The sequence below is a fragment of the Limanda limanda genome, chromosome 9 (genome assembly GCF_963576545.1).
Source record: "Limanda limanda chromosome 9, fLimLim1.1, whole genome shotgun sequence".
NCBI lineage: Eukaryota > Metazoa > Chordata > Actinopteri > Pleuronectiformes > Pleuronectidae > Limanda > Limanda limanda.
Genome location: NC_083644.1, coordinates 9,923,393 through 9,951,365, shown reverse-complemented (window position 1 = coordinate 9,951,365; position 27,973 = coordinate 9,923,393). Strand labels below are relative to the sequence as shown.

Genomic DNA, 27,973 nt, shown 5'->3' with positions numbered 1-27,973 from the left:
CACAATGACTGTTTCAAAGCTGGTGAAGAAATTGAAAAAAACTATTTTTAAATGTCAAAATTGACGTCAAAGTTTTATTTTGAAACCCCACACCGGACACGTGTATTTAACTTGACAGTGGTGTGTGTTAGTCTCTCTGTGTGTGTTTGAGTGTGTGTGTGATTTTCTTCTCCTCCCAAACTTTCCCTACCTTCATCTGAAAGTCATGAGCAGACTCAGTGTGACCGGACGAGCAGAAGCCAGAAGGTAAGAGCCACAGCCCGAGGGATCCATTACCACACATGATGCTGATTGATTATCTCATTAGTTCCCGACTGATCGACTTCCTCAGGAAACTTTCAACCGAATCACGCTCCGTGGGTTTTAGGTTCGAAACCTTCTCACCGAGTTCTGCTGATTTATCGATCACAGCCAATGTTATTGTCTCTGCAGCTGCTGTAACAACTTTATAGACTTTTAAATAACTTCACACAAGGTTGTGTAAAAACTTAATGTAAGTTATGTCTGGCTGCAGGAATGTGTGCTGTGATATCTCGTTTCTCACAGCAATGAGTTAATCGTTTATTTGGTTTCATAGTGTTGTAATGTCCAATGTTAATTGTAAAGTTCTTCTTACAAGTGTTTTCCTTCAGTATTTTGACTTTTCTTTAACTCATTGTCACTTACGGCTAATATTAGTTTTTAAAATTAATTATTTTGGATTTTCTCGAACTTATTTGACATTAAATAATTATTTTATTCTTTCGAAACAGTTCTTCACCTGAAACAGTGATTTCTACGACACAACATTACAAAAGGAAACTGGTATTTGCATTGCGAGAGTCTGAGATGAAACGTGTCCTTATCTATAATTTCAGATTACAGTTTTCTCTTGAGAAATTAAATATTGTTCTTTTGTGGTTGTTGCTGCACAGCTGGGGGCGGACTCTTCCCTAACTTCTCATGAAAGCCACTTCATTTCATAAATCTTCAAACAGATTTAACTTCTGGCTTCTTATTGATTTAATACTTTTAGTTTTACTGAATTCACCTTTTCTGTCTCTCCCGCTTTTCCTTTAGAGTCCTCATTTGTTTTTTAGCTCCTTCTTAGAAAAGTGGCTTGTAAATTAAGTGTTTTCTCCCAGACACTGTTGTGGGTGAGGCTGTGCATTGGAAGGAAAGCCCCCTCCCCTCCCTCCCCCCCCTCTATTGTCAGAAGTGTCTGTTATTACGACGTGCGTCCTCCTCGGTTTTCCAGAGCAGAGTTTTGAAAGCTGTGGATGTTCCTGGCGTTGGCTGGGCCGATAGTGACTCAGACACAGTGTCATGTTAGGTCTGATTAACCAAAACCTGCAGAGGAGGGCACGTCCAGATGTTTCCAGAAGCTGCAGTTGAGTTTAATACCTAAAAATGAAAAGGTTAAACAAAAATACCGTCCAGGCTTTGGTGCAAGTCACAAAAAACAATTAATGACGGGATAAATAGAGGAGGAGGAATTTAAATCGGATGGTTTGTGGAATGAGCTTCTGAGAAATGCAGGAAATCAGGATCTTAAGTCGAGACGTCTGAGGTAAAATGATGGAAGCTCCTTTGTTCTGTTGGAGGAGCAGAGATAAAAAATCGTCCTTTGAGTCGGTGTTAGGCTCTCTAGAGTTTTCCGGAGCTCCCTCTGGAGAAGGTGCTTCTGCAACAGGAGCCTGGGGTTTGACTTACTGCAGTCGCCTCAAAAATAGATGCTCTGTAAGTTTAGTTGGAGGTGGCTGAGTGTCTGTGTGTCTGATACTCTGGACATTTACTCTCTGCTCTGTCTGAGACGAGTGTTAGTGCTGTTAGTTCATTTATTTTCCTGTCACACACACACACTTTTCAATTCATATATTCTCACCTTGTTTACAACTTGGCACATACAGTTTATTAAATCACCTCTGAGTTCGATTTCCTCCTGCTCGTGGGTCCCTCTGCCTAATAAACTACATGCTGTCGTATTTTTAGATAGATTACCAGTGCTTTTAATTTTAGCGCCTGGACACTGAGAGTCACTCGACGTGCTGCAGAGACATGATGCAGCGAGAAAAGAAAAACATGGACACACTAGTGCTCAAGTCAGGTCTCAACAGTAAACAGCTAAACCGACTGCTTTAATAGGCCGTATAGTGGGTTTGCAAAACTCTGCCTCAGTTTCTGCAGTCTAGAAAAACAAAAACTGTCATGTCATTCAGTGTCTTTCTTCTATTCATCTAATATTTGATCTCATATACTTCCTGTAATTATTAGATTCACACCAGTAAACAGTGTGATTCCAGACTTCTCTGAAAGTTTAGAAAAAGTGTGACACGGTGCTTCAAGATTAGAAAGTGGCTCAATATCAAGGATGTGTTAAAGTGATAAAATATAAATGTCTTATATTGTTATTGAAACAGTGTTTTAAAATCATCCCTTACGGATTTGCAATATGACCACAATCTCATGTCCTAGTTTTTACCTCCCGATAAGGATACAGCACTCAACTGTATTTTAGTAGTTTTCGTCTCTAGACATGATTATTGGGAGGGTGGTAAAAGAGATTTGTGGTGTTTTGAATGTAGAAATAGTTTTTCGGTCTATGTGGGACTTCTCACACCCAAGTTGTGTTACAGAAGTTGAACCTCTAACTGGTTCCAGCTCCTCGTTCTGTTGTGACTGTTCTGAATGACTCTGTTCAGTGTTGCATTCATTCCCATCCATGTTTTTTCTGTTTTGCATTATTGCAAATTTCCTGCCTGCGTCAGTGTTGTGTGGGGAAAAAAAAGTAAAGTGTCAACCAAAGTATGAAAAATAATTCAGACAATGTGATTTGTGGCACAGTGAAATAAACAACAGAGGCTGTTATGAAACAAGACTTTTTGTATCGCATGACAAATCAAAAGATTCAATCAAAGTGTTTTCCAACGATGCAAACGTACAATTCCACATCCCACGTGATGTGAACGCAGCATGAGTCCAGCTGCAGCTTTTTTCTTTCTGTCTCCCTCACCACGTCTCTGAGGATCGTCGTCTGGTTTGTAGATCAGAACGTGTGGTGAGCGTTTTACTGGCATCGCCTCACTCGGTTCTTATTTAACCTGAATGTGAAATTGAATTGAAAGTAGTTTTGAAGTAGCATTGATGAAGTTGAAGGGGAAATCCAGAGATTCCCGAGATCGTGTCATATCAGTCGAAGTTGAATTATGAGCAGCCCTATAGGGGAAAACACCTGCAACTAATAATCTTTAGTGTGAGATACAGTGATTTTCTGACACTGAAAACAAAAAAGAAAAACATATACAATACAAATACATTGAAATAAAATCCACCACTATTAGAACAGGGTCAACTGCTTTTATGTGTTTATGTTCTGTTTCACATGTTCTAGAACAACTCACAACACATAACAAGACAAGAGAAGCTAATTCAGTTAGCACCAGTGATTAACTCATTCTCCCCTCATCAAATAAATACGTATTTTCCATGTTCGCTCACAGCTCTGACCAAACATGTGGCATTGTGGGTAACGTAGGCATCAGGTTTTGACAACAATGTGTAGATTATAACGGACAATATCTAGTTCTATAATTCTGTAAAAAACTGTCCAAAGCTGAATCAGAGAAGTTTAACTTTCTGAGTTCAACTCTTTCACCTCGAATCAGAGCTGTGTGTTTATCAGTTTGAGGCCAAACTGTATTTGATCAATGATTAAAGCGCTAAGTTGATATCCGACGTTTTACGATCACAACATTAACATGCGGGACGTTTTTTTCTTCTTCTAATGTTTAAACACGTTCTCTTCTTCCTGGAAGTCCCAGAGGTTTGTTTACCTTTTGTAAACTTCAAGCATCTTTCTCTGAGGCAACAATTAGTCTGAAGTGTGGAGCCCGTGTGAAACCTGATAGCTGGAGGCTTTCATCCTAATTAGCAGGCATCCAGGCTTTGAACATGGAAATTGCCTCTTTCTGCTTCCTGATGGAGTAGCTCTACAAACTGAAAGCAGGAGAAGCTCTGCAGAGGTTGAGCTTGGGGTGTTTGAGAGGCGGCAGAGTTTTCTACGCAGTCCTAGTTTTCACAAAGTAGAAAAACATTTGGTTTGCCTTCAGGCGTTTTGGGGTCCGGACACGGGTCTGGAGTTTCCCTCTCACTTGTGAGGAGCGCAGCTGGAGAGTCTCCGGCTCAGACGCGTCCACAACAACAGTAACGTGTCCAGAGCGCTAAGGAGAGGGGCGGAGCCTGGTAGAGCGTTCACATTAAGAAATAATGTGTTTTTGTTTACAGCACATTGACACCAGCGTCTACTCTTATCACCAGAAACTCTCAAATCTCGTTCTCCTTCCAAGTTGACCTCTTTGTCCGCGTCTGAAGTATTTGTATTATTAGAATTTATTTTTCAGTTCAGTTTTCATCAACATGTCCATTCGCAGGAAAGGCTTCGGAAAATGTCCAGAGCAACTAACTCTGCCATCCATATACAGGAGTTTTGCGCAGCATCATTTTATTTACCCCGACAGTCTCAGGATCACGAGTCATTTACTACATTTTCCAAAGATCTGAGTGTGTTTTGTTCAGAGAAAATCGTCTCATGACAGATTCATGTTTTTGCCGACTGTCCTCACTTGATCTTATCGTCATGTCATCCCTCTATACTTTTCAATGAATTCAATTAATTACATTCTTTCCTTTCCAAAATATAGTTTAATAGTTTGGGAGAGCTTGTAATAAACCCATATTTGTATCTCAGAATAAAAGCAATAAATCTCAAGCTAAAGCATTTAGGGTGATCAGTAAATTTGGAGGCACATTTAGAGATGGAGAATGAAATGTTATTTTGTGGTCTGAACAAGGGCGGATTTAGGGGTCGGGCTTAAGGGGGGGGCCTGGTCCCTGCTGAAGTCTGATTGGCCCCTGTCTCGTCACAAGTCGTTTGATTCTTAACAAATAAGTAAATATTATACACATTGGGACTTCAGCATTTTATTTATTTGATATTTGAAAAGTGTAAATATTATGTTTTCAGTGTAGCACAGTTTAATCTGCAACAGAAGCTTTTATTATCTATTTCTAAGGAACTGTGCCTGGACGTTGGACATGCACTTACTCACCATGTCTGTGACACTCAGTCCGTGCTATGAAAATATCTATATTTAGGTCAAAAATATACAATTACATTTTCTTTTAAAATTTCAGGACACTGTGGATAGTAGCTGCTGTTACTCACTCACTTCTTCTGTTTTGAGCAGTGGATTTGTTACAGCAGGATGATGCATGTGAGACATAAGATGAACTACAACAGAATCATAATGAAGAAACAGCCAGTGCAACAGTGAAAGTAACTGTTTCAGTAGTTTTTGTCTTTTAATCAGCTGAGAGAAAACTCCTATAACTTTTATTCATTTTACACTAATTGTCTCTTATGTTGTGGCAGCTTCACACTTGAGGTCACATTTGCCTACGAACAGTTGATGCTCATGAAGTTAAAATGCCCAGGAAAACAAACTGCTGACCACAGTATGGATTTAAACGTGACTGCCACTGATGTCTACCCCTGTGGTCCAATCAGACGCTCCTCCCTGTGCTATCTCCCCCCCCCCCCCCAAATGAAAAGCAGGGGGCTAAAAATACCAACGTTAACTCAAGTAGTGTCAGGGCTTGGGAAAGAGACACTAATCGAACTCGGTGCACTGAGTGCGGGAAAACACCAAAATAACCGGACGCTGCAGGAGTTTGGCAGCATCCGGCAAGAAATAAGTTTTATTTATAGGCTCTAATAATCAATCTTACAATGTTCTCTTGACTGGTAAATAGTGAAAGTGCTGAAAAAGTTTTGACTCTTGTGGGTCTTGCACCAAACTCATCAGATTCCTGCTCTGCCTAAACCGTCGGCTTCGCTCAGAAAGAACCAAACCACGACAGCTTTTGGAAACGCTGACTGCAAGTCACTGTGATGCCAGAAACCTTTAAACCCAACTTTCCCTTCATTGGCTCAAACAATGAAAGTTCTGTGGTGGTATTCAGACGTTCTCTGTCGCCGTCTTGAAAACGTCCGCACTGTTCCTGCTTTTGAATCTGATGCCAGAGGAATGACTCTGTGAGGCCTTGAACTTCAGGCTCACACTCTGAAACATGGGCCTGGTTTCCCAAAGCCCTTGCAGCACAGACATCACCTCTGTTCACTGGCTCATAATGGAGCAAATGTTGTGTTTAGCCCAGAGAAGCCTGTGGAAAAGCTCCACTGCCCTATGAAGTCATAGAGGACGACAGAACAAGGTCCCAACACCAGGTTAAAGTGCTGAAATGAGACGGTTTGCAAATGAAAACAGTCTTTTATATAATATTATTTATTATCTAACTTCCATGTCTTGTTTTGATTATTTTATTTTTGAGTAGCAGTGTTAAAATATTATGTAGCATAATAATGCTGGTGCTACTTTCTGTTTGGGATTAAAGGGGATATCAAGTGGTTTTATTATGGTGAATAACTTAAGCCTGCCTTTTTTTAAAGATCATTTTCAAACTATTTATAAGAGCAAATTTTATTTTATTATTATTGTTGAGTAATTAATAACAGTAGCCATGACGTGCAAATCACAAAACACGATGACAAATCGCAAAACACGGAGGCACAGATGAACTTGCTTTTTTTTCAGTTAAGTCATCTGCAGGTATTAGTGGAAATCCACAGCCTTATCTGCAGATTAATTGATCATCTAAAATTAACCTTGGTATATATGATCTGCTGCTTTTTTTTGAAAATTGATAACTTTAAAACATGTGATGTTAATAAGGAAAACCCAAACAGAACGATAGAAAGAAAATAAATAAATAATCTAAGGCAGCAACACTGATTTGAATAAAAGCTAAAGTTAATGTTAACGGTCTTTTGCCAATCGGGCAAAATCATTGTCTCAGAGTCGACTGCAGAGCATCAACATGCTTAAATTAAGTTTCACAATCTCAGCCAGACATCGAACTACATCTCACTGAGAGTACAGGAATAGTGAGCAGCCTGAATCTGAGGCTCGGTGATTCCCTACATCAGGGACACTGAATTAGAGCCCAGAAACATGTATTTTCCACGGGAGCAGCTCAGCGATGATGAAGGTGTGTTCTCAGGAGCTCCGGCAGACATTTCAAAGACCTGCACACATCCTCTGCCTTGTCATTACCACGACCTTCTTCATCAAAGCGATGCTGAACCAGTATAATTTCCAGCAGTGAAGGAAATAACACGATAACAGACACACATTTAAGATGTTTCTTGGCAGAAAACAGCAGAGGCGGACATCTGGTCTTGTTCTGTATTTATGCAAATCAAACATCTGGAGGCTCCGGTGGCTACTGTTGTAACAGAGACAAATGGGTCACAGTCTCCTAAACACAAATCTAGGTCAACTCAGACAAACTTTAAGACGCTCTGAACTGGCTCATTTCTTTATTTGTCTGTCTGGAAAACACAAAAAGCTTTTTTTAGTAGAGAAATCCGGAGAAAGGAGAGAAAGTTGGTCAAATGCTGCTGATATTTGAGCTATATAAAACATTTTCATGTTGGGGAAACAAATCTGGAAAACAAGGTGTGTTTGGTCCGAAGTGCAACGTGACATCAGGGCTGGAAACTGGCTAATTGGGGGGAAAACTTGATTTGTGAGCACGGCTTTGTTCCAGGGAGGGACGGCCAGCCGGCAGGCATCGGTCGGCCTCAGCCTCAGCCTCAGCTGACTAGCTGCTGCTGCTGCTGCTGCTGAGATATGAAGTGCGTGCTGTTTGCAGCTTTTCAGGCTGTAAAATGACAACAACGTCATTGTTTCCAGAAAGAAACGTATAATGTTGCCTTTACAGTCAGGTCTATGGTCCTGTGGTTTTCCATGTTTACTGGATGTAAAACCACAGTGCAGTTTTCCCCAACAAATGCAACTTGTTTCTGTATTCCTTAGTCTCTGCAGAGAAAATGCAAAAAAAGCAACATTAGACTGTAAATGATATGTACGAACATTCAGTTCGATGAATGAATGAGCATGTTGTGGTGCTGAAGGACTTTTTCAAGGTCCTCTTGGCATGTTGGCTTTACTTTGGAGAATTAACCACAGTTCCTCCTCTTGTTTAATCCGTCTCAGTGTCTTCTGTCTGTTCATGTGACTCCGTGATGCTCAGGGTCTGTGGAGGACTCCTTATTCCTCTGATGCTGCAGTTCTGTGTGACTCTCGCTGAATGTCTGGGGTTGTCGTCATGTTCCAGAATGAACTGGGACTGGCCAGATGGTTTTAGATGATGGATAAGAATCAAAACATCTAGTGCCTACAACTGGTGCACAGTCCTAAAGTTCTGTCGTTCATATTGGACCATGACCAGCAGTGAGCTGTTGGCTGATTTTCAGTGTGAAGCAGCTGTAATGAGGGTCATCATCTCTAAATCTCAAGTCTATTGTGCTCTGCCAGAAAATGGTGGTTTGACTGCTCCTGGTTGCGAACATGTTTCTGCCTCAAGTAGTTAATTTAAAGTACATTGGGGTCTCGTTTACTAGTGAGAATAAGAAGGAATGTGCACAAGAACTTTAGGTAATGTACACTGGGATCTGCGTGAGCTGCATTGATGCTGGATGAACCGTCCTATGTGAGAGTCTAACTTACTGAAATTCATTAATACAATTCTATGCTAAAAGAGACGAAATAAGACCACAGATTTCTTTGGACTCAAACACATTGGAAACCCGTCACTGTGTGTATTTAAACTCACAGTATTATCCTGGTTGTCATTGGGTTTTTGGAATATTCGCTAAATTATTTTCTGCACAAGGACATCCTGGAAAGGTATATATCCTGAAAAATCACGATGTTCTGCTTTAGCTGTGCAAGTTTCCACGATGGGCCTCACTCCAGTTCACATGAGATGCAACTGAGCATTTTCAGTGGAATATTACCGGTCTATGTCAGTCCTCAGCATAGTGGGCTGCTTGTCTGCTGAGTTTTATACAGAAACAGCATGTCCACATACTGTCGGGTCAGACTGGGGACAGACTGTTCGCTGTGGCGGAGAATAACCTCTCAGGCACTAACGATGAAACGGTTAATGGTAAGCATCCCACCTCTGCAGAGCTCAGACAACCAGAAGCTAAAGTGTCACAAGACTCAAGTGTTGAGATAAGACTCAGTTGCAGGAAATCCAATAAACCCCTAATATTGTTATGATCATGTGTACAGGAGGATAAATAACAGGGTTTATCATGATTCATTAAGTAATGGGAAGTAATTAAATCATCGTAAAAGTAATGTACTTGAAGGCAAACAAAAAAATATGTCAGAACGAAGCAGTGGATAGATTTGGGAATTTTCTTTAATCGTTTTACAGTGGACAGTGGTGCGTCTTCATTAAAAGTTTGAGCCTCTGGCGCTCTACCACCATCACTGCCTCTTCATCTTGAAACTGTCCAAGTGTTGGAGTTCCCCAGCAACTTTATTCAATTCACTTTGACATTTTGTGACACCAGAGGGCGGGGGGGCTGGGAGGCCTCACTAAACTGTTGGAAAACAGTGTCGCCACAAAGAGGCACAATGCGTCATTGTGGAGGCTGAATGTGCTTGATTGTGTTTGCTGGAGAATCTGGAAGGAAGAGGGAGGAGAGGCAGGACACGTGATGTTTGAAGTCAACCTGATTTTGATTAAGGACATTTTTTATTTCCTGTGTCTGAACAGTGGGACTCGCTCGATGTGGACGATGTGAAGTATGATGTAAATATGATGTAGAAGTGATGCAGAGATTGGGGAAAGATGGCATGTGGTGGCAGAGTCGTGTGCATCAAGTGAAAGAGCGCTGCTGTGTGTGTGTGAGCCTCAGTGTACACATACACACACACAAACACACACGTACACACACACACACACACACACACACACACAAGTTCTCACCAAAAGTGATAACGTGTTATCTAACGTCAGTGTGATGCATCATGTGATGCTGGCCTCTGTGCTGCTGTCGGCTGCTGGATGTGCTCTGTGTGTGTTTCTCTGTGAGTGTGTTTGTGTGTGTGTGTGTGTTTGTGTGTGTGTGTCACACTGGTTGTATTTTTTCAGCTCCCAGTTTTTGCTGGTCTTCTCACCAGTGTTTTCCTGCTGTGTCCAGGAAGCAGCTTTCAGGACAGTCCGATGGGTTTCCTGGCAGGACCCCCCCCCCCCTACCAAGTTCCTACTGGGAGACAATGGGAGGTCTCACACAGGGCATGTAGGGATGTGTGTGTGTATATACGTGTGGGTGTGTGAGGGGGATTTATTGGGGGAGTAGAGGGCTTCCCTTCAGGAAACTGTAGATTTATCCCGGCAGCAGAGAGGCCCGTGTTCCAGGCCTGAATGGCCTCATGAGGATGAAGGCATGAAAGAAATCTTCGTCTTCCCTCCACAACAGATTTAGTCCTGGATTATAATGGGGTTCGTGTTTTAGATTAACTGGGATGAGAGTTAAAAGTTTTGGAAAAAGGACAATTGCTTTGAGATCCTGTTGTAGAAAGCAACTGATAACTCCAAGTTAAATCTTGGCCTCAGCATCTTAAAAACAATCTCAACTTGAGGTGAGGATCTTGACTCTTATCTTCTAGTTGGATTCTGAGTCTGGAATCGTTTTCTTTTCTTTTCTGTTTGATTCCCAATTCATCATCCATCCATTATCTATACTGCTTGTCCTCTTAGCTTAGGCCAATCCCAGCTGACATTGGCCGAGAGGCGGGTAACACCTTCACCATCAGGGCCAACACACAGAGAACAACAACCATTCAGGGGCACATTTACACCTATGGTCAAATTAGAGTCTTCAATTAACTTGACCCCAATCTGCATGTGGTTGGACTGTGGAGGAAAGTGGGAGTACTGGGAGAGAACTCACACAGACCAGGGGAGAACACGCCACCCGTAACCTGCTGTGAGGTGACAGTGATAACCACTGTCCGCTCAGTTACATCAGATGAATACAAATGGTACAGAGAGCACTTCATATGATTAATGCTGCAGATTCGATTTATTTTACAACTTCCTTTTCAACACTGTTGTTTCTTTGATTAAATTATATTAAGTGCAACTAATACGCTTAATTGTAAACACATGTCCTGGTTAGCTGTGAGGTTCGCTTTAGCTTCCAGGCGGTCATATCTCACAGCCAGAGATGATATCAATTCTAAGCGACTGCTCAGTTCAGTCAATAACTTCCTGTGCAATTTTACACAGAGCAGACATTGAACACATTGTGCACCCTTGACAACTATTTACGACAAGTAACCACAACAAGAGAAAACGTGCAGTTGTAGCCTCCCCACGGGATCTGGCCTCTGAGTCAGACCTCTCCAGTACATTTCCAATTATCAGGGGGCGTTATCGTCGATTATCAGAGAACAATAACACACCCAATCAGAGCAAGGCAACATGAGATGAAGTGCTCAGCGACACAAAGATATTCACAAAGATATCAACAACGTGCAGTTGTTTGTACACTCGCTTTTGCCGATACAAGTAGCGTCTTTGTTCCGTGGTTTCTAAGAATTTTTTTATTTTTATCCAGAATAATCCAGACATAAATATTTGTCATCAGAAAGTTCAAGTCACGATGAAAATCAAAAATTTGTATCACCGGACAGAAAACCGTCTCAGCTAATCAGCCAAAGGCCTAAAACTAAATTCTTATATTCACTTAAGAAATAGGTCTGAGGATTGAAACAGTGAAGGTCCTCACAAGTATAATAAACCAAGAGTGTATGTGAGCATGGTGCATCAGAGTGGAGGCCAGTACTGGTGGTTTGTATCCATCTCTTTGTGTGTGGGTCCAGATTTCTGAATGGGCCTTTTTCTCATGTAAAGTGGTCAGAAAGTTGCTGTCAGTGAGAGAGGATGTCGGCTTTCACTCACTCTCCTCCCTGTCCCCCCCCCCCCCGCCTCTCTGGCTTCCCCTCTCGTGAAAGGGTGGCGTTGGGGATGAGGTCACGGTTTCAAAACATGGCCCCAAGCCTCAAACCAGCACAACATTTCCTCTGCCATGAACTGAACTGACTGCAGGACGACTCAGTTTCCTCTTCTACACTAAAAAGCTCAGAATTGAGTCAGGGTGCATGTCACATGTTCCCATGGAACCTGAGGAAAAAACTGAATCAATAACAAATTATATTTTTAGGGGAAACCCTTACGGTCACTGAAACGCTGATCCATTGGAGATTGTTATAGAAATAAATGTCCTGAGTCTGCTGGAAGTCAACAGGTCGAGGTCAAGTTAATTAAATCTTACATGACGACAAAGAAAACACACAGTGTTGCGGTTTGAATGGAACGTGAGCTGCTCACATGGTTCGCCGCTCTGACCACAGTTTGAGTCCATTTACATTGATGATGTGGGTCATGGTTTTGTCATATCTGTTGATAATTATAATGTTTTTCGGCCACAGGAACTATCCCAGGGAACCAAGAACCTTTTCAGGGCTCGAAAGCTGCGTTTCAACAGGAAACCAGGAACTGAATTGGGTCCTTGTGTGGAGCTCCACTTCTCCAAACCTAAGTGGCTGTGTTTGTTAGGCAGAATGTGACTAATTGGTCAAACGCAGAAACTCTGGATACTTCAGTGACTGTTCCACTTAATTCATAAAATAAAGAAGCATTGGATACAGCTTCTATTGGTATAAGGGTCAGATGAAGTTATGTTGTCGTCCTCTGGTTAGTTTTTTCATTCAAGTTGTCGTCACAGTTACTTTATTATTATTTACACATTGTTTCACAAAGCACAGACATCTCCTGATTGTCGTACTGCATTCAAACTGAATCACAATGTAACATGAACTCAGTTTGTCGTCATAGATACGGAAAATCTATGACTGTTCAGTCATTCTGAAGAACAACGCAGGCCATCTGTTCACAATAGAACCAGTAAAAGTTCACTGGTTTAAAGTGGTACGCCCAAAATGAAGCAGCATATTGTCTTTGTATAAATATGGGATTGTGTGTGTATGCGTGCGTGCACATGCATTTAAAGGTAATTTTTGGGGGGCTTGTGTGAGTGTCATAATGTGTGTGTGTGTGTGTGTGTGTGTGTGTGTGTGTGTGTGTGTGTGTGTGTGTCTGTGAGAGAGAGACTCAGCTGGTCAGGACTGTAGAGGAGAGAAGGAATGCAGCTTCTCACTGCAGTCTGTAATTTGCTGCCTGTCATCAAATCAGAGAGAAAAACAGCAACACTTGAGCTGAGGGGTGTGTGTCTGTGTGCGTGTCTGTGTGTGTGGAGGGTGAGAGGAGAGATGAGAGTCATGTGAGGGGAAATGACAGTCTTGTGATGAGAGGAGGCGAGGAAACATGGAGAGGATCTGATGAAGGGAAAAGAAGTGAGGAGGTGAAGAAAGTACAGAATGGAAAAACAGAGAGGAGGATGATGTTTGTGGAGAAGAGCAGAGTGAAGAGTGTGCTCGGGTTGTGCTTTTAATGATGAATAATGCTCTACAAAATATGATATAATACTTGTCCTTCTGTACAAATGAATAGTTGTGAGAAGCTGCAGTTCTCTCTGCTGCTCCTCTTTCTTTTAATGAGCTTTTCATGGCGTCTCAATGCTGCTGCACCACAGATAAAGTCCAGTGGATTATTTGATGCTGTTTAATTGAAACCGATCCTGCAGATACAATCGGTCTAGATCAGTTTAACCAGAAATCCATCACTGAAAATACAGTCTGCATACTTCTCTCAACATTAACTCCCAACAACCTGTAAGGCCTCTCTGCGAGTGTCTGCCTCGTTCTTTTTGTTAGTGCCGTTTACTAAAACACACATCATGTCTTATCTGAGGTGGTATTTAGATTTAATGCCACCTCCTCCCACAGTGAACAGACATGCAGACTGGGGCACGGTCACTTGTGTGTAGGTGTTAGAGTGAAGAGTTGTGTGTCTCTGTCAGCCCCGGTGACCTGTCCAGGGTGCACACAGGAACTCCAGCTCTCGTGCAACCCTACTGTAAATAACAAGCTGTACAGATAACTGTACATAAATATAATAAAATAAAATCTGCTGATCTAATCTCATTCTGGAGTGTATCTGGGTAAAACTGTCGTCATCACATGTGCCTGGCATTCTCTGTAATGTGTAATCTGGTGTCACTGTCCCGTCTATGTGAATGACGTAGTAAACAGTTCATATTTAAAGATGCATACTTTATTGCCATTGATATAAAACATAGCACTGCTCTCCTGGAACTAAAGTCACACTGGTGGTTTACCTAGATAATCTGAATATAATAACTTTGAGAAAGAACAAAAGAAACGACGTAAGAAATAACGTAGAGAAAATAAATGGAGATTATGAAGTTTATACACAGATTTAAAGCGAAAAAAAGTAATCTAACCTATTGTCTAAGCACAGAAAGGGAGATAAGGTTGGAGAAGAGTTATTTTAATTTTAAAATGTCTGCAAATTATCCAACCAAGCTGGATTGCACGTTACTAAAACTGACCAATAAACAAACTACCGGTGAATCATGTGGCTTGTTTATAAACTCTGGTTAGTTTGGTTTTAAACTGAACTCTTGTCTCTGATTTGGACCGAGGTCACAGCCCTGAAAACCTTGCGTCTGATTGGTCGGGACGCTGCAGCATCATGCTGGCTGTGGTCTGACCTGAGACAAGCAGCTGACAGAGACACTGAGGAGAAACAGAGCAGCGACTGATAAGAAACAGACCAGAACCACTGTTTTCAGGTGGAGAAGACCCGGGTTTTCCGTCCATAATGATCCATAATGTAATTTGTACTAATGATCGTCTGTCCGACTGAATGTTTGTGCTCTGTTCTTTGACAATAAACTGTCTGTCAGCCTCAGCCTGAACCAGCAGATGAACTGTGTGTGCGTGTGCGTGTGATGAATGTGTGTGTTCACAGGTTATCAGCAGTCAGTCATAAGGGCGACCAGCGTGTTGCAGCAGCATGTGTCAGTGAAGGAATGTGCCTGAGGCGGCCGGAAAACACATCTGTGCGTGTGTATGTGTGTGTTTGACACACACATACACACTAAATGAACGACTGCATGTATCCCAGGTTATGTGCGGGGGGGCAGGGCACAGGTTAGTTTATCTGAGACTGTGTTCAGTTAGATGTAACTACCTGAGATATGCACTATGAGACTTTTTGTGACACAGCAACCTAAACCCCACAACCCTGTGACAGTGAAGATTGTGTCAGAGCTTCACCTCGTCACAGTTTACACAAGTCACACGTCGGGGGGGGGGGGGGGGTTCCTACACTCGGTGGTCTTATCCACGGCTCCTCCAGTCAGCAAGTTGAAAAGAATTTAGTAAATCCCCCAAATCCCCCTGTGAATGGATGATTTATACAGAAGTGCTCTATGAATGAGACATAAACATATGTATAAATACAGCATATTTACCATTAGTCATTCAACTAGCATCTCCTTTCTACTATAGAGAGCTGGCGTGAAAACATTCAGAATCCCAATGTCAGTGAGTCATCTGCAGCGCTTCATAGGTTTAAATAAATGATGTGCTTTTGAAAAACAATCTAATGTCACTGTTTATCCAATGACACAACTGGATTGAAGAGTTCAGGCCTGTGAGCACATCGAGGGGTCGTAGGTCATTCAGACACGTTTGTGATCAAGTTTTAATTCAAAATCACAACTGAAATGATCTCACTTTACTTAGTAAGGTCAAAACTATATGATATTAAAGAGAAACCAAACAGTTCCTACAATGATAAAGCAAAAGTGAGTCAAAGAAAAATAATCACTGTTAACGGGATGAATCAAAACCAGTCGTGATGTGGGCGACCATCTGTCTAGGGGTGAGAGGAGAGAAAATGGTGAGAGGAGAGAAAAGGGTGAGAGGAGAGAAGAGGGTAAGAGGGGAGAGGTGGGTGGAAAGGTGAGAAGAGAGGGTGAGAGAGAGAGAAAGATAGCAGGAACAGTTGTGCAACTGTTTTATATAAGCTCTAGCCCACTGGTTGTTATAGTGACGACTATAATAGGGATTCTTGTAGATGTAATGATGTTATTAATACATATAATAATAATAATAATAGCAGCAATGGTCATGGTGCCAATAATAATAGTACTGCTGATAATAATAATAATGAAAATAATAATAGGACAGAACAGAATAATTAGAGGAAGGCACAGTTGAGACAGCTCTCGCACTGCAGTGGTCGTAGTTATATCTCACGATGAGCTGTAAGTTATTTCTGTTCCTGCAAAGTAACAATGGTTTAATAGAAGATTTCAGTTTCCTACGGCCTCAGCTTTGGGTGACTGCAGATTTGGTGAAGCTGGTGGAGCAGATCTGTCTGTTGCTCCCGAAGCCGTTAACTTGGGTTGAGATCTGGTGACTCAGCGTGATTTACATCAATTTCATCCTCAAACCTTTTTATTCAAACGTTTGCATTTATTATGTTTGTGTGTTGCTGTGATATTTGGTCTGGTACAATGGCCTGAGTGTCTCTCTCTCTCTCTTCCAGGGCTGTGTGGAGCAGTGAGGAGGGAACCAGCCTGAACTCCAGCTGCATGAATCATTCACTGAGCGGCTGAGAGGTGCGCTTCCTTCAACACAGCACAACACACTGCTTTGCTTTGCTTTAAAACATCACATGTTCAGTAATCTCTGGCATCTGGAACATTTTGTCTCTTTACTCCGTTGTGTGATCTCCAAACTGTAATTGTTGATCTTCAATTAATTGTTTTACTTGTAAATCACCTTTTATTTGTGTTTTAAAAGCTGCTTTATACTTGGCATGATATGATTTTTCTTTTTTACAATTGATTCCTTGGTGAAAATCTTAATTTCACTTTTTAATGTGCAGTGTTTTTCTGTGTTAGAAAAAAGCAGTTCATAACTTCTGCCACGTGCACCCAGCTTTATTTTCCTTCGTTTTTCACGTGTCTGAATAAATGGACATTAAGCCTGGGGGGAATAATCGATTTCCCAGGGAAGCAGTATTAATGTCAGTGGTCTTGTGGTGAGGAGAATCCTGTGGTTTCTCAGTAGAGCTGGACGGTGTAACACTCTTGTTAATGGAGCAGCATCCGTTTGAAGGGTTTTTGGACAATGTTCAGCTTTGTTGTTGACTTTGTTCTGAGGTATTTCCCATGACTGCTATCTTCACTCAACAGACTGTACACACACGCACACACTTAAGACAGGTATTTTCAGTCTTACTGACATATGTAGAGACTCTTAAGGGAAATCAGATTTTTGACTTCCATAATGACGATCCTCTGAATGTTCCAGTAACCACTTGGAAGGCTAGAACACACACACACACACACACACACACACACACACACACACACACACACACACACACACACACACACACACACACACACACACACACACACACACACACACACACACACACACACACACACACACACACACACACACACACACACACACACACACACACACACACACACACACACACACACACACACTTGCTCTCTCTCTCTCTGAGGTATGAATGATGTCAGCCTCAGTGTCCTTCAACACCTCTAAAGAGGAAAAGCAAACAAGCCATCCATTTAACAAAACCTCTTTATCTGTGAAAGAAGGGAATTCACCTTCCTTTGAATTGAGTCGCAGGTTGTTGCGAGTGCCAACAAGAAAACCACATAAACCTCTTCAGGCCTTTTCTGCACTTTGTTGTACGTTTACTGCTTCTATAAAGATGCATCTGCCACGTTAGAAGATGGGCTGTATTTGTTAGTTGTTGTGTAAAGCTGTCTCCCATTAACAAAATATGTTGATGTGGAGCACGTGAAGTCGATGCTTGCGGAGAAATCTACGATAGAGAATCCAAACACGCACCTCTTGACTTTAAGGAGAAAAGTGAAACTAATGTGTAATGTTTTAGAAATGACATCACTTTGCTTCCTTTTTGGTTCAAGTAGCTTCAGGAAAATATAATTCCTGTGTTTCATTCAGCCAGGTGTTGATTTGAAGCTGTGTGTGCTGAAAGGTCCCAGTCCTGAAAAATGACTCAGTCGGTGCAAGTTAACCCGAAGCTGCCTGGTAAGAAACTGCCTAAAGATGTTTTTGTTTTTGTATTTCCACTTTGTTCGATTGTTTTGTAAACATGCACATGTAAATATGTATTTGATATTCCAAGGAATGCCAGTTGGTGACGATAATAAGAAAATATGCAATGTGCCAAAAAAAGTGGATGATTAGAAGCCAGGAAACATAGAAATAAACAAGATAGTTCTTTGTTTATTTACGAGGAAACTTCTTTGAATGCCGATGATGTATTGATGTTTCTAAGCTACTCGTGTGTTTCCTTCCAGATCTGCGCTCTCCATTCATCTACACCAATCAGGAGGACGCTGACCAGCCAGGTTCCTACTCCGTTCAGACTCCATATGGTTTCCAGCTGGATCTGGATTTCCTCAAATATGTAGAAGAAATAGAGAGTGGGCACAATCTCCGCCGGGGACCTATCAGCTCCCGCCGCCTGGGCAGAGGGGTCAAACTCTCCCAGAGGAGCACGAGTGTGGGGGGGCGCACCAGTGGCTGGACCTCCACAGAGTCTCTAGCCTCCCCAGCCAGTGAAGATGGCAGAGTTCCTCCACCGCCACCACCACGCAACCGCCTCGGGTCAGCACCCTGTGAGGGACTCTCTCTTTCCCCAGTGACCCTCCTCACAGTCCCTCCACTGTCTGCTGGAGCCAAAGTGCCCCCCCCTCCACCGCAGCGAAACCCTAGAGTTGAGCGGACTCTCCTTGAAACCAGCCGGCGGCTACAGCAGGAACAAACCCACCAGCATCAGAATGGCGGCCGATTCCAGCTTGCAGATCCTCCCAAGCAGCTCTTACCCTCCTTATCCACCCAGCCTCTGCAGAGTAACTGGGTTAAACCCAGTCCTCAGACCTCAGGGCGCAGTACCCCTGCTACTGGCACCGCAATGACTCCCATCCCTCCCAGCCAGCTGCAGACAGTTAGAGAGCAGATGGCTACGGCCTTGAAGCAGCTAAAGGAGATGGAGGAGAGGGTAAAGGGAGTTCCTGCACTTGAGAGAGAGGTAGCCAAGCTTCGTGCAGAGAAAGACATGCTCCTGTTAGACCTGGAAGACAAGAAAGTGGCCATGGAGGTGGCTCAGCAGAAGCAACAGTCCAAAGAGTCTTCTACCCAAACAACAGATACCCTTCAAAGCCAAAGTGACCCCCATATGCAAGGTAAACAAACTGCACCAACCTCACCGGGTCACACAGGGCTTGGAAAACCTGGTGAGCTGAAAAGGTTGACGGAGAAGTTTGCAGGGAAGGAAGCGAAAAATCCAGAACCCTCAACAAATGTTTCAGTAAAAGTTCCACAGAAAGTTGCAGCTGTTGAGAAGAGATCAGTGGCTGCTGGGGACGACTTGCCAATGGACTCTGTTGTTTTCTACCACTGCCAGGGTGTGAAAGATGCCTGCGTAGACACCAAGGTGAATGTCTGTGAGAAATGTACAGAAACAGAAGCCCCTCTGGTTCACGAGGAGGGGGTACAGGCCAGCGTAGAGACTGCAGAGGCTGAGGTTTGGGTCATGGAGTCTCTACTTGGAGTGACCAGCGAGGCGCAGCGGGAGATTGACACCTTACAAGACACCATTAAATTTCAGCAGGAGACCATTGCGACTCTGGAGGAACAGTTGAGTGTGGTTGACAACGACCTAGGGATGCTTAGAGCCAAGATGGAAGAGAAAACCACTAAAGTCACGTTTGAGAAAGGGGTTCTTGCAAAACCAGACACGATGCATGTCCAGACAGAGACAGTGACTTCTGAGTTTAAACATGTTGCAGTTCTATGCCGTCCAGAGGTGATTGATGCATGTGTAGGGGAGATTCTGACACCAGATCAGACAGAACAGGACACCCAGACGGATGCTCTACAGGAACCAGCAGAGCCAGCTCCTGTTGCACTGGTCAGCACTGGGTGTCAATGGGAGAACTTGTTTGAGGAAAAGACTGTGGAGCCAAAAGTTACAGCACCAAAGAGGAGACAGTTGACCATCGCTGAGTACAAGGTGTGTCCAGAGGAAGAGGTTGTCTGCACAGCCGAGAAGGAAGAGGACGAACAAGGACAGAAAACTGAGGCTGGCGACACCAAGACAGGTTAAGACTTTTTTAGGTCTAGCACATCATAAGAGGCTGCTTCAAATAGTTAGCTTTCCACAGTATAAGTCAAAGGTTGATCGTGATAAAAACACAACAATGCATCATAAGTAACAGCATTCATGAATGAACTATCTCAAGAACTATTTCATGTTTGGTAACAAGTGGACAATAATGAAAAGACTATACACAATATCATGTCCAAATAATGACAAGGAACCCTACATCTTATGAAGTACAATTAAAAGATTACTAAACGAGGTACTAAATAAAATGCCAATGTACCCTTCAGATTTAAATCGAGAAATAGAAATATTGTGTAGTTTCTGTTCCATGGAAGAGTCTTGCTTTTGTGTGAGGTATGTGTCTCTCTGGTGTACTTTGTTTGAACTATTGTTTGACCATTGTGCTTCCTACTTGACAATAGGTTTGCTGAAATCAATCATGAAACGGAAGGATGGGAGTAACTCGGGTGAAACTCGCACAACTGGCAAGAAGAGCCTGCAGTTTGTTGGTATTCTAAATGGAGGGTGGGTAACATGAAACCTAATTTTTATTTTTATCACAGCAGAAGGTTTGAAATAACACTGCGAACACATCAGGTCACAGGTGTTGCTTTTGAAGAGAGAGACAACCAGGTCCATTACATGTGAAGCACATAAGTTAGGAATCAATCCTCTTGGTTACAGCAAATATTTGTGCCTCCCAGGTATGAGTCAACATCCAGTGAAGAGGAAGAGGGGGAGGAAGAAGAGGACGAGGAGGACGATGGAAGTTCTTCTGGAGAAAGTGGGGAAGGGGAGTGCTTGGACAGCACAGAGGAGGACGAGGCTGCTCTTGAGGAAGAAACATCCGAGGAGGAGAGGAATGTCAACCTGGACGAGAGCGACACCGATGAGGAAACTCTGAAAGCTGGAAGTTATTCATCTGATGCTGTGAAAGAGAAGTAGGTTGTTGTTCTGGGAAAAATAATATATTTTTTTCCTGTAAGTTTGTAGCAATAGAATCTATGTGCAGAAAGCGGTGAGTTTTTTGTGTTTAGACTTCATTCATTTGTTGTTTTGTTGCAGGTTTGAGCTGAGCTCAAAAATGCGTGAAGCTTGCCTCATTTTAAAGAATCACCTGAACGATGACATTAAAACACTGAAGAGTAAGGAAGTGGTGCGTCCCTGCATGCTTCTTCAAATCCAGAGTTCCATTTTTAACATCATCACTGTAATAATGCAAAGTACAGGAATTTATAATTGGATGAAGGCTGTGTGATTGTATCGTATTGTTTGAGGATATTGTTTAGTCCAATGAAACATAAATAATGAACAAATAACCAAAACAGAAAACAGTCACCAAAAAGTTAGTCAGTGTACTAACTCAAATTGTATCTACAAATGATCGAATCTGAATAAGAAATCATGAATGAATAAGTTACAATAGAAATCCTCATAATATCACCTCCTTTCAGAATGCCTCAGATTAAGTTTTTCCAGATTCATGCATTCTTACTAATAACCTGCCTCTGGACCCTCAGCTCTCCAGCACCCACACTGTGCAGCTCGAGTGGTTCCGCGTCTCTAGTGCCAAGATGGCTCAGCACCCGCGGGTCTCCGACTACCTGATGGCGCTCACTGAAGTGTCGTCGGCTCTGCTGCAACACGTCGTCAACATGACCGACGGCAACGGCAACACGGCTCTTCACTACAGTGTGTCCCACTCCAACTTCGGTGTGGTCGGGCTGCTGCTGGACACAGGTTAGCGATTACAGACTCGATGATTGTGCTTCTTGTATGCTGATGGACAAGAGGAGTCCTTGGTTTACTTGAGGTTGTTGTTGTGTGTATTTCTGTGTGTTTAACACTTACTGAAATAGAAAAACAGCTACAGCTAACTTCTCTAGGCTTCATATAATCTTCTAGCTAAGCTGGTCCATTCTTTCCCACAGGTGTGTGCTGTGTGGATAAGCAGAACAAGGCCGGTTACACGGCCATCATGCTGGCTGCTCTCTCTACTGTGAAGGAAGAGGACGATATGGCTGTGGTCAAGAAGCTCTTCAGTCAGGGCAACGTCAACGCCAAGGCCAGCCAGGCAAGTCACCATCAATCCATCGCAGTTCAGAGACACCTGGACACAGCACTCGTGTGTGAATGTCACAGTTATTCCTTTCATACACGTGTCTGTTTTCGTTTCCAAGCGAAAATGAGCTCCGTCTGCACACGTTTTTAGCTCTGTGATAATCTCAATCCAGACTAATACATCTGAAAATGCATAGCTCGTGGCCATTGCTGATTTACACAGAAAGCAGGTTGTCTACTCTGCAGTTGGTTGCTTTAATTCAAGAAATACTTCAACAAAATTAACAACAATGGTGAAAAGTAAGAGCAGGGATTTTGTCTACCTTACAACGTTTTGTCTTTACAGCTTGGTAGTCAAGTCATGATGAGAACCAATTGGGAAGCGAATGTGAGTCATTGTTTCCGTCTTTTCTGTCCCATAATACAGATTCTTCAAACTAAAAACAAGGCCAACAGCGTTAGCTAGATTTTAGGAGATCTAAACTCTGGAACAGTGTGGACAACAGCTAAATGTAGCCACAGGGATGCATTTTTAAAACTAAAACATAGAGGTATGGATGTAGCCTAACATCACACAGATTTTTAAATGTAGATGGTTATTTTTCATTTCATATTCTGGAATTATAAAAGATGATTTAATTTCCCCTGAGAACTGTGAAAACATTGTGTCCAAAAAGTGCACAAAGAGCCTTTGTGAAGCTGTAGTCACATCCATCAGCCAGAGGCCTGGAGTCAGTCCTCACATAGCCTTTTAAATCAGTTAAGTCCTATTTGGACACAATCACTTAGATTAAATTAAACATAGGATCTATACGTTATAGCCAAAATGGAAAATCTAGCAATTATAGCTTATTATTTATCTTTTATTAGCATAAAATATTTTGTAGTTTCACTCCCTTGCTGAATATATACTTGTTTTTTCTCCTTTTGTTGTTTTAATGATTGAGCTATTTGGAGAGAAGGGAAAAACAGAGAATAATGTCCCGGTTTGTTTCCATGTTTATTTTAGTGACTAGGTGTTACAAGCATCTCCTGTTACGTGATTAATGAATGTTGCATTCAAAGCCAGCGACTTGAGAAATAATTGATTATATTTCAAATTGGATTAGAGAAGTAGAAAGCCTGACATGACGCAGAAGTCATTCCTGAGAATCTGAGGACTTTTCTGTTGTATCTCTGGTTGATCTAATCTGGTTGTTTAGTGTTCGTGTTTGGACATGGCCGCCTGACACACCCGCACGCTGCCAAGTCATAGGACTCTATGACTAAATTTATAGCATCACCGGCTATAAATCAAATTATTGGCACTAGCTATTGTTGCTTCCTGGAACAAACCCCAAGACATAGACATGCAATGTAATTTTAGAGACAGGAATTTAAAATGTACTATTTTCTGCTGAGTTATGGCATTTGCAAAAAATACTGAGAGCCAAGTAGAGGACTGAATGCTCTATGGTGGAAGGGATTTGCAAAAATATAAATCAGGGCAGTGCTGAAAAAGAGAAAAGACAGGTGCTTAGCAAACAAAGGAAATGAAAAAAAAAGAATACAGCTTTACGTTTCCTAGTTCGTCAGCTCTTTCCTGAGTTGATAGTAAAACCGTAGAACCTCTGATAATAGTTTTTTGTTTTGTTGTTAATATCTCTTCAGATAAACATGACTTTTTCCCAAAGCTTAATGGCCAATCTTTCCAGTGTGACAGCATTTGAAAACTAAGTCTTGAGAAGAATTATTCTCTACTTCTATCCCTTTGCAGGCGGGCCAGACAGCATTGATGCTAGCCGTTAGCCATGGGCGTCAGGAGATGGTGCGGGCGCTGCTGGAGTGCGGAGCCGACGTCAACGTGCAGGACGACGAGGGCTCCACGGCCCTGATGTGTGCCAGCGAACATGGCCGAGCCGAGATCGTCAAACTGCTCCTGGAAACGCCTGGCTGTGACATATCCATCGTGGATAATGTAAGATGTTGACATTTTAGTCTTTTGGCCTGTGTGGTCATTGAAACTTTGAGTGAGCTTCTCTAAGTTTCACTGCTGAAAACATCGGAGCGTACTCTCGTCTGGGATTCAGCTTAATCTGCGCTCAGGAAACGGCTCCTCATGGGAAAGTGGTCCATGCACTTTCCTCTCCTTGTCGTTTCTTTCTCTCTTTCTTAGTCTATGTTTTGCCTCAGTAAGCAAGATAAGTTCAAGAGCCACCATCAGATTAGTTTCATCTGCCTTCTGTTTAAATCACTGCTGTTTACAGGAAACACAGTCACTGGTCTACTTGCAAGCCTCCGGGGGGGGAATAACAAAGCCGCAGCTCCACTGTTCACAGCCACAGACTCAGTTAGTTAGGCACACATAGCTAAGACTAGTGTAATTGTAATATTCAACATTATTTTAAAGCCCATATCCAGCCCATTTCAATCTGTGAGGGTAGGTTAAACAACTTTTTGTATGAATGCACCACAAACAAAAGATCTTACCCTGGAACACAACTCGCCTCATTGTGACATTTGTCCTGTATTTGATGGCTAATCTGCACAGCTGAGTATTTGAAAGCTATTTCACACTGGATTGGTCTGAATGCTTGAAGGAGCAGACAGACAGACAGACAGACATATTTGTGGAGTGTTCACATCTGTCCCACAATGAGTTGGCCATTCGACACAGGCAGCTCCTGGATTGTGTTTCAGTGCAACACAGCTGGACTGAGCAGTGGACCCAAGAGAGGGGGGGTGGGAAAATATTTGGAAAAGCCCCCACCTCCTGTCCTCCTGAAACAAAGAACAGCATGACAAACCGGGACTGTAAAGCAGAGTGGACACGTACACTCAGCTGCACGTTTGTTATTATTACCGTCTCACACAATCCCTGCATTAAATCGCATGTTTGTGGAGGTCGTAAAGTTCATTGCCGCCACAGTGGAGGTTACGTCTCGACCCACTTCTGTTTGTTTCCATCAGGATTACACACACAAAAAAAAAAAATTCTAAACCTATTTGCATCCAACTTGGCAGAGAGACAGGGCCTGGGCCAGGAAAAAACACATAAAACTTCAGTCCAGATGTGGTTAATGATGCCCACAAAGTAGAATAAACACCTCTCCAGAACAGTAAAAAACAAAAGTCATTGTTAGCTCAGGGTACCTAACAAACTGTTTAAGTGAAGAAAGAAACAGTTCCAATCCTGCATCTTTAAAATGGACTTTTCTGTGACGGCACACACTGTTTATTTGTTTCAATGTCTTATATAAGAAATTATTTTTATTTTAATTAATGCAGCACCGTCTAATGAGGTCTAGAGTTAAACATGTCAGGAACCTAAATGCTCAGTGGGAGTGTGAGCGCTCCACTTGTCCAGCTGTGGCAGCGTCACTGGATCATATGGATGAAAAAAAACATGTGCAGATGTGATTTCCCAGTTCTTACTTGCAGCTGCAAAGGGTGGAACAGTTGGAACCTGATAACAAACTGGGTGATGTCATTACTTTAATCAATTGTTGACTTCCTGTGGGATCAATCATGAGATTTAAAGAATATCTGATATATTGGCTCAGAGAAAAATAAACACATCATTTTTGTACGGTTGTTTTTGACCAAGACATTTACTCTGGTCTCGACTCGTACAGAGGAAAACTAAAACTGGTAAATTCTGCATGTTGTGTGATGAAAATTAAACCATGACCCCAAATCGAGTTATGTACCAAACAACAGATGCCTGCTTGTTAGCTACTGCCATGGCCGGAGGGAATTCTTTCAAGTACAAAACGTAACTTGGATTCAGAGATGAAGTGATTCTATTTGGTTACTTAAAAGACTTTACGAAACACCTTTTATGAAACGTTTTTTATAAAACACGCTTCCGATAACACGTTAGGTAAAACATCACGTTTTTTGAGTCTTGTACGCACAAACTGCAGGAGAAATTAACATCTCAGAACGATGTGGCTCACATGTCCATCTCTGTTCTAGTTAGAAACTTATTCTGGTGTTTTCAGGATCTATTAACTCACTTTCTGCCCTTCCTCTCTCTCTCCCCGGCTGACGACAGGATGGCAGCAACGCTCTGTCCATCGCACTTGAGGCGTCACACAATGACACAGCCGTGCTGCTCTACGCCCATATGAACTATGCCAAGACCCAGCCTGCTGTGGTGAGTGCACCCTCCCACCGGCCCCCTCCCCTGTGAAGATGTGCCCACAGAATACACAAGAATTTAATTTAGGAAAACAGGGAGTAGAGACTGTAGTGGATTGAGTGAGTTGATGAAAATGGAGAAGTCACACAACACTTTGTCACCCACAATGACGCACAAAAGGAAACATGTAAAGAAAACATACTAGGGGGGGGGGGGGGGCACCTTTAGTGGTGCTGGTCACACTCACAGTCACAACATAACTGACCAGTGAGCAGTGTCTCTTGTATGAGAAGTGGCTCAGTTCCTGGAAGCTCTCACAGATTCAGTGTGGGTGTGGGCAGCATTGACAGAAGGTGCACTGCTGCCCCCTTCAGGTGACACCAAGCTCCTGCAGATTGTTGGCAGAGCCAGATTCCAAAACTATTGCTTTTGATTTGAACTTATATATAATATATATACTTATTTAACCATACATTTTTTTTTGTTATTCTAAAGATTTAAATGTGAATACAATTGAAAGTAAAGTGGTATTCATATTTACTGGATATGAAATATGTAATCTCTACCTAATGTTTAATATTTGCATTTCCTGCATAACTCTTAATTCTGATTCTGACCACTTTATTAGGTACACCTTCAGACTCTAATGCAATTCAATAGAAGTTACATAAAGATACCTTTAATAAAACGGGACTTGAAAACCCTGGTTTATGTCTCCAATAATGTGATTAAAGCTTGAACATTATGAGCTTTGTAAAGATGGATGTTATGATAGAGTCCTTGTGCTGGACTAGTGTCGGGCAATATGCTAAAATCCTTCAATCAGGCAGCATCAGCCACACAACTGCTGATTGACGATATATTCAAGCGCACGTGTGTGAACCCTACACTGTAATTTCTAGGATTATTCAGGTGTTGCTTAGAAAGAGCAGATTTCAGTGGGAATTCACTTGCTGAATAATAATCAAACCCACCCTGTCCCTCTCATTGTGTCTTTCAGGGGAGTCCAAAGGCCCAACAACGCAGCCCCACCACTCCTCAGAAGCCCTGGCCTGCGTACTGACCTGATCACAGCCTCTCGCTGAGGCCGACGCAAGAGCAAACAAAACTGGATATGAGCTGAGAAAAGCTCCACTGGAATTTACCTAAATATATATGTATTTATATTTTTGCCATATGCCCTGCATTTATAAGTATTGTTGATATGAGAAAACTATTTTTCCATAAACGTTGTGAATGGTTATATTATATACTTGACTAATATGAGCTCCTAGCATGTCTAAATGACGTCTCCAGCGCTTGTTTTTTCTGTGACAGGAGCTGAGGCCTTTTGTTTATTATTTGCACTTCACAAGTGTTTTACTGTTGAGGGCAACTCACACAGTGATGGCAAGAAAAAACAGCAACTGTCCTTTTCCAAGCAAGCCCACACACTGACACAATATGCATCACAATACGTCACCATCTCATAGTGAAGCCCAGTGTTGATGCTTCAGAAAATGTGCGTAGTGACTTCCTGAATTGGTTTCTTTAACATAACACATTTTATACTTAACAACATATATGCTGTGTCTACACTCTCTGCCCTGCCTTGGATGACTGATATGTGAACCTGTTCTCCTTCATAGTCTGCACTAATTGTTCATGTATTGTATGTTCATATAAATGCAGTATATATTAAATAAACATACGTATTTACATAAAAGA

At 42.2% G+C, this 27,973-nt stretch overlaps 1 protein-coding gene across 2 annotated transcripts; it reads left to right on the top strand.

The window, feature by feature from the left end:
- Positions 1-171: 171 nt before the first annotated feature.
- On the top strand, positions 172-27,973 carry kank3 (KN motif and ankyrin repeat domains 3). Of its 2 annotated transcripts, none has more exons than XM_061077773.1 (12): positions 172-246; positions 16,447-16,519; positions 17,917-17,999; positions 18,272-20,077; positions 20,505-20,607; positions 20,787-21,023; positions 21,148-21,238; positions 21,603-21,822; positions 22,014-22,156; positions 23,900-24,100; positions 26,180-26,281; positions 27,267-27,973. In XM_061077773.1, exons 3-12 carry the CDS (start codon positions 17,963-17,965, stop codon positions 27,327-27,329), a joined length of 3,003 nt encoding a protein of 1,000 aa, XP_060933756.1. In that variant the 5' UTR covers positions 172-246; positions 16,447-16,519; positions 17,917-17,962; the 3' UTR covers positions 27,330-27,973. The 2 variants fall into 2 exon arrangements, with proteins under 2 accessions (XP_060933756.1, XP_060933755.1); XM_061077772.1 differs by having other exon boundaries at positions 17,913-17,999.

Excerpts from the sequence above, each read along its gene's own strand:
- kank3 (XM_061077773.1), top strand. The coding sequence starts at position 17,963 with ATGACTCAGTCGGTGCAAGTTAACCCGAAGCTGCCTG. Across the intron at positions 21,024-21,147 it reads TCTGATGCTGTGAAAGAGAA|GTTTGAGCTGAGCTCAAAAA; the intron begins GTAGGTTGTTGT and ends GTTTTGTTGCAG. Across the intron at positions 26,282-27,266 it reads CCAAGACCCAGCCTGCTGTG|GGGAGTCCAAAGGCCCAACA; the intron begins GTGAGTGCACCC and ends TGTGTCTTTCAG.